General features: G+C 44.4%; 1 protein-coding gene across 2 annotated transcripts in view; it reads right to left on the bottom strand.

Moving 5' to 3' along the window:
- Nucleotides 1-11,635, bottom strand: part of RCAN3 (RCAN family member 3) — a 32,646-nt gene that overhangs the window by 6,236 nt on the left and 14,775 nt on the right. The window contains exons 3-4 of one of the 2 annotated variants that reach the window (XM_026517036.4): nt 1,377-1,550; nt 12-183 (exon numbers count right to left, since the gene is read on the bottom strand). In XM_026517036.4, coding sequence (XP_026372821.3) covers nt 12-183; nt 1,377-1,550 — 346 coding nt within the window. The remainder of the gene's footprint in view (nt 1-11; nt 184-1,376; nt 1,551-11,635) is intronic. The other variant, XM_057305343.1, reaches the window with a different exon arrangement.

The raw sequence follows: 11,635 nt of genomic DNA, 5'->3' as shown, positions 1-11,635 counted from the left end.
GCGTTTGTTACCTGGTCCCAGTTTGGAAACCGCACAGAGTAAGTCATAGTTTATAACAGGCATTGCGTCTTCCCCCTGCTTCCACCCCACCGGCGGCGATGCGGGAGGGGAGATGAGGAACTGCTTGACCGGCTGGGGCGGCAGTAAATACGACTTGTCCCGTGTTTCACCGGACATCTGTACCTGCGGGCAAGGAGATGCTCAAAACCTGCGTGTGAGGGGCTGTTTCTTCATTTTCATCGTTAGGCTAACTGTTGCACGTCTTTGGAGAAAACGCAAGAGTTTCCCTCGGCAGCCTGCATCTCCCAGCGGCGGGGGCTGGGCCTGTGTGGTTCACCGCCCAGGACACGGTGCCCGGCACAGAGCCCGCGAGCCCCGCGTGCCCAATACACGACACCCGAACGAAAACAGGAACCGATAAGGAGACGAACAAACAATAAATGGCAATAAACCTGCATTCCAATTTTATTTACCTATTTTTTTTTCTGAATTCCAGTTTTAGAACAGATGCGGTTACATCGTCTCCGTTGCGAGCAGCTCCACCAAGAAACATCCAGACAACTTCCATTTACATTTGGAGCATGAGCCAATAAGCGAACCTCTTTTTTTTTTTTAATTTGAAAGCTAAGACCATAATGCTTTGTTGAAAATAAAACCGTGCACTTAATAAATGAGTAGCGGTCTAATGCCTTTATGTCATCAATTCTTCTGAGGAGACGGGTGCTACCCGGGCAGGATCAGAATAACAAGTATAGCGGATTCCTGGTAACCCCCAGGCTCCTCCTCAACAGCAAAGCCTGGGCCAGCCTTTCCGCGGGGCCGCGTGCGTCCCTGATCAGCCCCAGGCTGGCAGCTGTTCTCAATGGGGGGGGGGTGTCTCCTGAACCCCAAAACACAGAAACGACTTCAGTGACTACTTTCTCAATTCTCCCAAGGATGTCACATCCCGAGTGCCATTCCAGACGCACAGGAGAAAAGTCAATTCACTGATCTTTTTTTTTTTTTTTTAATTTAAATTCAATTAGCCAACACACAGTACATCAGTTTTTGATGTAGTGTTGAATGATTCATCAGTTGCGCAGAATACGCAGTGTCATCAGATCACGTGCCCTTCTGAACGCCCATCACCCAGTTACCCCATCCTAAGGTGTTAGGGCTTAATCCTTATGGCACCCCAGTTGAGAAAAGCTGCCAGAAAGATGAAGTCCTTTAATGCTTAGCATAAGCAAAACAAAGTTGAGGAGGGCAAATATGCTTAATATCTGATTGGGATGGTTTATTTCAAAGACTTCTGATATATACTCATCAAGAAAATAGAGGACTGATAGCATTTCGGGATGGAGGCAAAGAGGCTGAGAGAACAGCATCGCGAGTACCTGTGCAAAATACAGCTTCAGCTTTTTCCCGTTGAAGTCCGTGTCGTTGAGCTCTATGCGTGCTCTCGCGGCTGCTTCGGGTTTGCTGAAATTTATTCTGACTCTTCTAAAGCTTTTAAGCAACTGAAACGTCACTTGGTCGTCATAGACAGTGAAAAGTGCTTCAAATCTCTCCTAAAAATTGAGGAGCGGCAGGGCAGGGGAGGTGGGGGGTGGGGGGAGAAAGAAAACCTTTAGCCAAAGGAAATTTAAATCACTGAACGTAAGTAACGGGATGGAACTCATGATCGACGAGGCGTACAAGACCAGGGATCCTGCCGTCATGTGCTAAATTCTGCAATTTGCACTTACTTTAAAAGTAATTAACGTCATTAAATATCGTATAGGTTCAAATTATAAAATGAATAAATGTAAAGTATTGTGAAATAAATGTAAGGTAGAAACAAAGATACAAACACGCCCAATCACAGAACAAGAACATTGTACCGTGTTGAAGTCCCCAGTGTGCCAGACTTGTTTTTCCCCTCCCCTCCCTTTCCTCCTTCAAGGTAACCATGTCTGGATTTTGGGCTTATTATTCCCTTGCTTTTTAGAGTTTTACATTCATTTGTATCCCTAAGGACTTAATCACATTGCATGTATTCTTCTGTAACTTCTGTAAGCTTTTTTCCTTACGTTTTGTTCCTAGGATTCTTCCTTGTAGCTGTCATTCTTGCCTGCTCTACAGACCGTCCCACTGTGAGGCGTACCGCGGCTCATCTAACACCCCTGGGGTCCGGACTGCCTCGTGTTGTCGGCTCCAGCCGTGCTATGAACCCCCCGTGCACATCTCCTGGTGCCCAAATGCACGATTTTCTCTGACTGGACATACCTGTATGTGGAATCCCTGGGCCTCAGAGCTGGCACATCTTTAACGTTAGGAGATAACGCCCAATAGCTTCCCAAAGTGTTGGTACCAGTTTACTCCCTACCAGCAGATACACGTTCTTGTTGCTTCATGTCTTTGCCAACACTTGATACAGACTTTTTGTCAACGGGAGGCAGAGACTATGAAATGGGTTCTAAGTTTGGCTACCGCTCATATTTCTCTGAATAATGAAGTTGAGCCTCTTTTTTTTTTTTTTTTTAAGATTTCATTTATTTGAGAGAGAGAGAACGAGAGAGAGAGAGAGAGATGGAGCAGGGGAAGGGGCAGAGGGAGAGGGAGAAGCAGACTCCCCGGTGAGCAGGGAGCCCAACGTGGGACTTGATCCCAAGACCCTAGGATCACGACCCAAGCCAAAGGCAGACACTTAACTGGCCAAGTCACCCAGGTGCCCGGAGGTTGAGCCTCTTTTCATGCTTGTTGGCCATTTGGGACTCCCCTAAATGTGACATACCTGTCTGTATCTTTTGCCCATTTTTATACTGGGTTGTCATTTTGTATTGAGTCATGGAAGTTCCACAGGGATGCTAATTCTTTGTCAATTAAATGGCCATTAGATATTTCTTCCCAGCTTTTTTCATTGTGGGTGGTTTCTTTTGGGTTTTTTTTTTTTTTTTTTTGGTTTTGGTTTAGAAATAGAGGTTTTAAATCTGAACATTACTGAATTTATCACTTTCTTCCTTCTATGTTTTCTGTGCCTTAAGAAATCCTTCCATACTCTGAGATCATACTGATGTTCTCCTAGGTTGCTTTCTCAAAGTATTACGGTTTTACCTTTCACATTTAAGTCTTTGCTCAGCACAAACGATGTTTATGTATGAGACGCCCCCTCCCCACCAGCAACCACTACCATTTTTCTATCACTCTATCTAATGTAGAGAGTATTTTCTAGATTGTATTTTCTAGAATTGTCTATCCCGGCTCTGCCTGGGATGGCAGAGTTCCCTGAGATCTAGCTTCGGTGGGATATTTTATATAAATGTGCCTTTTTGATGCCATTGGCTTTTAATCGGAGGATTTATTCCATGGTTGTGATTACTGATATTTTTAGATGTCTACCATCTTATTTTATCTACTTTTCTCAGATTTTCTATGTTCATATTCTCTCCTTTTTTACCTTCTTTTCAATTTGTTTTTCTCTTTTTTTTCTATTTATCCCCTCTGGATAAAATTTCTATGAAAGATGCTAGTGTGCATTGAGCACCTTCCCTAAAGGGCATAATATCCTACAGCCACGGTCCGGCTTTTACAAACGCAAAACAATGAAATCTTCTCAAGGTTCATTTGGGAGTCTGTCATTCCACAACAATGGCATTTTTTAGTAAAAAGTAAAATTATGTGTGTGTGTGTATACATCCTAAATGTTCTGGGATGAAATAGAGCAGGAAAGAGGGAGTCATTCTGAGGCTGAGGAGAAAAAACGGTCCTATTCCCATTTGTTAATAAATCGGACTAACGAAAAAAGCTAACTTCAATTACCAGCATGGTAACATTAAATTCTCTTTACTCGTCACTTTAATGCAAGAGTTCAATAAATGAAATGTAACAAAACCGACCTGAGAAAATTCTCAATACCTTAAGAAATACTCCTTAGGCTTGCCAATGGTAACATAATAAAGGAACCTCTAAATTAGCTTTGTTTTTGACTTCTGTGAAGATCCTTCAACTATCTGTTGGTACTGAGGTAAAAATCATTTGTTAACTTCTCTCAGTTTGAACCTTTTCCTACCACTTTGCAATATTTCTCCGGTTTGACAAAATATAAAATGATTTGTGATCAAATATATATTCTTCTAACGTTCAAATATCCCTTATAATTCGGAAAACATCACCTGCTCAAAAATTATATCAATTTTGCTCATTCATTTTAAAAAATACATGTTAAGCGACCAACTGCATGTCAGACCTTTATGCTAAGTGCTGGGCTTCCAACGTATCCTAAGCTGCTTCAAAGGAAGGTGAACTTTCAAGATCAAGTCTGTTCTTATTGACTATATTATCTCTACATATTAAAGTAATATGGACAAATACATTTATAGATATAGTAAGGACTCTTACATAGCACATCGGTTCTTAAAAATAAATGTGCACAGGTAAATATATTAAATACTAATAATTGTTAACACTTCCAGGCACATTTCAGAGTTTCCTCAGCGTCCATTTCAAAGATGGTTGTTGGCTTTGTCACTTTTTAAAAAAATGAGAATTGAGATTTTATGAAATTACACTTCATTTAATTCTTGGCGGATGCTCACATTTTGATACTAAATGAGTACTAAAGTTCCCACGTGAGATAGTGAAGAAATGTCAACACTGAGGGGCACCTGGATGGCTCGGTCGCCTAAGCATCCGACTCTTGATCTCTGCTCAGGTCATGATCTCAGGGTCATGAGTTCAAGCCCTGTGCTAGGCTCCACACTGGGCGTGGAGAATACTTAATTAAAAAAGGAAAGAAAGAAAAGAAATATCAATACTGAAGGCAGTGGAAATGGAAAGTAGGGAAGAACGAATTAAGCGTGGTTTATATTGGTATTTTGTCATTCTGTACATTACAGTTTCCCTTGCTGAGGGTAAAAGGACCATGTATTTATTCCTAATTCCCACGACAGTGAATTTTTTGTAGTTACAATAACACCCTATCTAGAAAATGAAACATCTACTTGCTAATTACATCTTATTTCCTTTCAAAACATTTTTTTCTCACTCGAGAAATATACTGTAACTGAGTGTAACAAGCAGGTGATAGCCATGGGTTCCATGGGTCTCTTGCTTCTAAATTCAAATATCTGTGAATGGATTAAGAATTATATAAAAACGGGGGCGCCTGGGTGGCACAGCGGTTAAGCGTCTGCCTTCGGCTCAGGGCGTGATCCCAGCGTTATGGGATCGGGCCCCACATCAGGCTCCTCCGCTATGAGCCTGCTTCTTCCTCTCCCACTCCCCCTGCTTGTGTTCCCTCTCTCGCTGGCTGTCTCTGTCAAATAAATAAATAAAAAATCTTTAAAAAAAAAAAAGAATTATATAAAAATGAAGCCACGCAAAAGCCAATCAGTAAGCTTCTCCTAAGTTTTGCGAGATCTCTTTCTTTCCCACTTTCACGGAGCATAATACGGTTTGAGAAACGTGCGACTTCTTGCCGCGAGGCGCGGTAGAGAACACAAAGAATTAATGTGGAGGCAAAAGGATCACTGTTTCCTTGAGGAACAACGTGAGAGCCCTTGGCTGGTATCTCTGCCCTTGTGTGAACCCACGGGGACCATCGGGTGGGTTCTGCAGGCTGCCCCTGACGAGCCGGGGTGAGCACAACAGGGGTTCCGACGACTGCAGAGCGGTCATAATCTATCCACATGCACTGAAAATAACTGGCAAGAAACGTATTTCATTAACAAAATTATTACTTTTCTCCTTAAAATTGTTTTAGAAATAACTCACTTTTATATGTTTCTGAATTCTTGAATGATATTAAAATGAACACCAGCCTGTTAAGGAGTGATGCTTGCACATTTGCCTCTGACAAGAAAAGGAAGATCCCAGACGATCCAAATTGCCATGGACCATTCTCTTTTTCTGGTGGTCTCTTAGTATCCCCTCGGGCGGTACATCTATAGGAATAAGACACTTAATTCTGCCTAAAAATTAATCCCTAAGGCTTTCCCCGTTACAGAAGTTTTCCACAAAATATAGACCAGAAGCTGCGTTCGTATGCTGAAATCACCCATGTATTTAGTCAGCAGTAAAAAGGACTACAGATACCTTGCATCTAAAATATGTAAAGACGACATGTAACCAACAGCTTTCTTGGGAATTCCAGAAAAGTACTTCGCAGCTGGGTAACAAGCCACCTAAAGTCATGAGGAGAGAAGAGTAGAAAAGGTCTCATGGGAAGGTTGGTTTCAGGGAGGTGAGGGTCGCAGCTAGGTGAAAATTTCTCGACCTTTCTGGAAACACCACCGCCCTATCCTCTGTTCCCCATCCCAAAGCAGCGAAGGCGAGGCTTATTGATTTCACCGAGGAATAAACTATGAAAATGATTTTGTTGCACCCCTTGCCTTGGACAAAAGAGCCTGAGGAGCCCACCACGTCTGTATGTTAAGAACAATTTCCCTGTCGAGAAGCAGCAATGCTTCAATCCTTTCAGCTGTGAAATTATCTTTGGAGTCCTACGGCAAAAGATTTTTCATGTTCTCTATCTGTCTGTAAATCTGAAACAGAAAATTCCATCTCTCCAGCAGGTTTGCGGATGTCAGAGATGAGGCCTCCATTTCCACCTGGGGAAAGGCAAGTGCCTTTGGTTCTCCTCAACATCACTGCCTACTACCAGGAAGAAAGCCCCGAGCTCCTGGGTGGATTGAAAACTCTGACCATGTGAGTACTTGTCAAATTCAGAAGTGCCAGAGGGGAGCTGAACACACAGAAAATGTGAAAACCTTCTACAACTGTTGGCCCACAGCATTCATGTTGCCCTCGACACTGTTCCAGATCAGAAAGAGGCATGAAACGGAATTAAAAATCAAGAAAATATGGAATATGACCTGTTCAGTATTGATTTTTAGGTTTTAATGGTTCATATATTTACAGATACATAGTCTGACTTATTGGAACATAAGTTCTCAGGGGGCCAGGATCTCCCCCCCAAATCTATAATATCCTCTACACCATGTACAAGAAACGTAGTGAAACCGATGAAAAATCATTTTTGATGGTAACAAACTACAAACTGGTACTAGGATGGGGATGAAAAGATTTTTGACTGGAGTGTTGACTACATGGGTAGAGACTGTCAAAACTCACCAAATTGTACACTTAAGATCTGTACATTTTACTACAGGCGAGTGTCACCAAATTAAAAAAAAAAGAAAAAAGAAAAAGAAAAGAAAAAAAAAAAAGAGGGAAAATAAGAAGGGGGATGGGAGGAGCTGGGTACCGGAGTGAGCTGTGGACCAGCTGTGGAGATGGCCCCTGAGCACTCAGCACTGCTGAGCACAGGCTGTCGGGGCCATAGCCTCACACAGGAGTGTCAGCCCCTGACCTGGCTGGGAGCACAGCAAGGCTACTATTTCCATCTTTGCTTGGGACAACACGTCCTTAGTCATCAGTAGTCATTCTGGTTCAAGAAACTTCTTTTTTCTTCCACGGCTAGTTGAAAAAAAGATGTGGATGTGTGTCTGTGCCTTTACAGAAAATGTGTGCCCAAAGCAGAGGCCGTGTTCAAACAGGTTGGTGGCCAATCACCAGCCTCTGAACACCTAGGAAAGAGTTTACTACTTTAGGAGGGGAATGAGACCTACAACCACACTATCACGCTTAGTTGTCACCGTAACAGTGAAGCTGATCAGGTGGCAGGCAGGGCCCCTACGTCTAATGAGATCCCAGATCTTGACAGTCCCCCAGCAGCAGCGATGGCCTTTTCTCTTTAGCCTGAAGGTTGGTTGTTTATTGAAAAGAGCAGAGAAGACAGAGGAGCAGATTGCAAGGCCCCCTGGAGGAAAGGGCAGATGGACCAAACCCGTGGAGCGAGCAGACAAAAGGAGAAAAGCAGAGAACTCTGTCCCACTGAGCACGTCCTCTCCTGCCCTGCCGAGCGCTGTGCTGCTCGTGGGCATCTTGAAGAGGCAGTCCAGTTCCAGGCGGGCATGACCCGATCCAAGGACTCAAGATGGCACATGAAACATTTCAGGTTTGTAAGTTTGTCCAGGTGCTGGGGCTGAAGAATTGTTTTGATCCAAGACACCAGAGGTGAGAAAAATCACGCAGGTGAGTTCTTCCCAGAAAACTGTGAATTTCCCCAGGCACAAGGGAAACAGGGTCGGTCATCCAGATTGCTCTTCGAAGTACCCAGGCTTCAGCGGTCAAGGTCAGGATCGTACATTCATGCACAAGGAAACCCATGACTCTGCTCTTCAGGATGTCCAGTTGAATCTTCACTTCCCCTCTCCTGGTCTCCCCATCGATGAAGTACGAAAGATTAGGGAAGGCCAGGTTCAGCTTGAACTTCGTATCCAGCCCCAGGCTTCCCTGTGAGTCAGGAGAATGGCGTGGGCCAGGCTATCGGTGCTCTGACGGCTCGTCACCACGGTGGTCTCTTTCCTGTGACTTTGGTGATGGAGCACTAGCTTTGATGAACGTACCAAACCTTCCTCTGTATCTGAGAGGAGGACCTAAGTAGATACCATCCATTCCTAAGCAACAGAAGCTCTCTGCTCACTGGCCTTTATCATGGGTAAAATATCCCTTTCTTCATCCAGTTAACGACCGTTCCCTTCTTCAAACATGAGACCACAGAAGGAAGACCTCCGGAGGAATCCGCAACCTGGACAGAAAACTTCAGGAAGGTCTGATGGCTTCTACCAACCATCTATCTTCTCAAGTAACAGAGCTCTAGAGCCAGACTGGATTTGACTCCACGCTCTGTTATGCAGCTGTGTGCCCTTGGGCAGGCTGCTTACCTTTGCTATGCCTAGTTTCCTTACCTGTTCACTGAGGATGATAAAAGTACCCACTTCACTAGGTTACTGTGGAGTCACGGACAGAGCGAACGCTCACAGCTCTCAGGACAATGGTGGGTACGATTACTGTTGCTAACAGAAATAGGGCAGGGCTTTGCCAGTAGTCCGCTTGCTATTCTGTGGTCACAAAAAATAGCTGCTCTTCTCTATGATGTGGATTCCCTGAGAAGGAGGTGAGTGCATGGCAGTGACACAGCACGAACTGGATGGCGCAGACCCTGGAGGTCACCACTGGGGAGTTGGAATCCGCCCTTCCTGATAGTTCTTTAGTGATTCAGATGCCCCACACTGCTGGAGCAGTCACCTGGGGACAGGCCCTCCCAGGAGACCCCGCTGTGCTGGCGGACACAGTGAACCGCTGATGATGACATCAGTGTCCATCTTCTCGGGATCTTCGGAACCTGACCTGTGACCCCCGACCCTTCGAAGCAGAGACTGCCGCTTCTCTGTTATGACACTGAGGAACGTGGGTTACTCTGTTATGAACTTGGGACTTGAGCTGAGGGCGAGGACAGAGGAATTTTTTTTTTTTTTTTGTAGTTATAGCAGAATTCTTCATATTGAAAAAATACATCGCTTTCACCTTGATGGCTTTTAACGTATTAATTTTATCTTTTTGTTTTGTTTGCTATTTCTTAAAATTAACTGTTCAGGGATGGCCTTGAAAATGCTTTGCCATGCATGCATTCATGGTGCCCAGCTAGCACAGCGGACTGAAAAACCATTTAAAACAAACAGAAATGGCTGATACGAAGTTATTAAAGTCTAGAAGGAGAAGGTGAAGCAGAAAGACAGGATTCTCTTTAATCGAGGTCAGTTATGCACAAAGATCTAGAATGTTCCATCCTCAGGCTTGCCCCTGTGCTCGGCGCTACCAGTGACTTGGGGATCTAGTTCTGTGGCTTCCATCAGATGTTTGTGTGTTGGGTCCTGTTAAACTCCTCCTCGCTGTTCACCCACACTCACTCATTCAATAAGGCTGGTCCTACCCTAGGGGCTGAGGCTACGACAAGGACCACATACTGACTGTGATTTGTTCCAGGGCACAAGTTTGTTTTCTGGTGGTGTTTTCTTAAAGGACATTAGAGGGTGAAGGTCATTTTGAAAGCTAGGGACCCACCTTTCCAAAGACATGTAAACTTGAAAGAATGTCACAAACAGCCATGGGAAGGAACTTATTGTATTATTTGTTCTTTAAAAAGAAAAAGGTAGCCTTCTTCTTCCTGAACATTTTTTTAGGAAAAGTCAAGGAAAGTAGGTGCATTCATGCTGATGGTGAAAAGGGAGATGCAGTGGCCCTGAGAGAGCATCAGAGTCCCAGTGGGGTGAAGAAGGTAGCCATCTGGGAGGCAGGCCCAGCATGGGGTGCCAGGACCCAACAGGGTTAGGACAGTGTGACCATGAAGGGCAGCCCAGCGCAGGGTGTGGGAGCTCAGGGGGCTGAGAAAGGTGCCCATGCGGGAAGACTGCCCAGAGCAGAGAAGGTATCTCAGCAAAAGGGCAGGCTCACGGGGTGTCAAAGCCCAAGTGAAGGGAGAAGGGTGAGGAGCGAGGTCTGTGCAGGGAGGCAATCCAGCGTGGGGTCATGGCACCCCAGTGGGGTCAGGATGTGTCTCTGTGGTAGGGTGGCCCAGCACAGCACACTGGATCCCAGGCAGGGTAAGGATGACGCTGTGGGACTCAGAATCTGGGTGGGGTGCAGAGGACTTCCACATGGTGGGTCTGGGGCAGGGCGCTGGAGCACAGGGCGGGGAAGGAGGGTGTCCACATGGGAAAGAGGGTGGATGGTGGCAATTATACACAGAGAGAGTGACTGCACAAGCAAATAATGGATAATGGAAGCTAGTTTTCTGTCAAATAAGAGTTACAAATTTGAAACAGGAAAAACTAGAAATGAATTCTTTCCGAACTGAGAGTCATGCAATAAAATAACCAGCCTATCATCTTTGAGTGTGAACACCAAGAAAGACCAGAGGAGACTAGAAATCCTCCTAGACTGAAGGAGACTTAAGGCATCTGACAGCTAAATGCAATGCTTCAACAGGAGCTGGATTTTTTTATATAAAGGACATTATCGAGACACCTTCCAATTCTTGAATGGGGGTCTGAGGATGAGAAGGGTGTAATATACCAGTGTTAATTTCCTGAATTTTGTGTTTTCTGGTAGGAGAAGGCTCTCACTTGCAGGAAACACAGATTGTGGTACTGGGGTGATGGCCATCATTGTTGGCAACTTAACCTCAAAATGGTTCAGGAAAAAAAAAAAAAGAGTTCTTTGCACTCTCAAACCAGTAAAGATATTTTGATATGTACTCCCAATATATATTTTTATCTACTTTTATATATATATATACACATATATATACACACACACATACATACACATATACACATGCTACAGACACGTTCTGCTGCCCTTATATCATCTATAAAACTTGTAAAAATAGAATGCAAATCAGATTAGGAAATAAATAGAAAATACATGGTTATTGAAATTAGTTATGAAGCTTCAACATAAACGTTGGGGAGTACTGGTATCCTGACCCCATACACGACGCTCCCAGTCTTATTCAGCACATACTTAAATGAGCAACAAGGCTCAAAAGCTGGGCTCTGGGCCAGGCGGTGTGGCAGTGACACACGTGCCCATTCCAAGCTGGCTCACTCCTGAGTTCTCCCCACCCACAGGAGCCCTGCTTTGGAAGATTAGGAATATCCGCACATGGGTAATCCAGCTGTTTCTTAGAACCTAAGAGCTTTGTGTCCTGCCTTGATTCGGGGAATGGCAGGTCTTCCCCAACTGAAATGAGATTATTGGGGGAAAAGAA

This window comes from Ursus arctos, unplaced genomic scaffold (genome assembly GCF_023065955.2).
Source record: "Ursus arctos isolate Adak ecotype North America unplaced genomic scaffold, UrsArc2.0 scaffold_32, whole genome shotgun sequence".
Classification (NCBI taxonomy): Eukaryota; Metazoa; Chordata; class Mammalia; order Carnivora; family Ursidae; genus Ursus; species Ursus arctos.
Note: the sequence above shows the minus strand (reverse complement) of the source record. Positions and strands in the feature narration are given on the sequence as shown.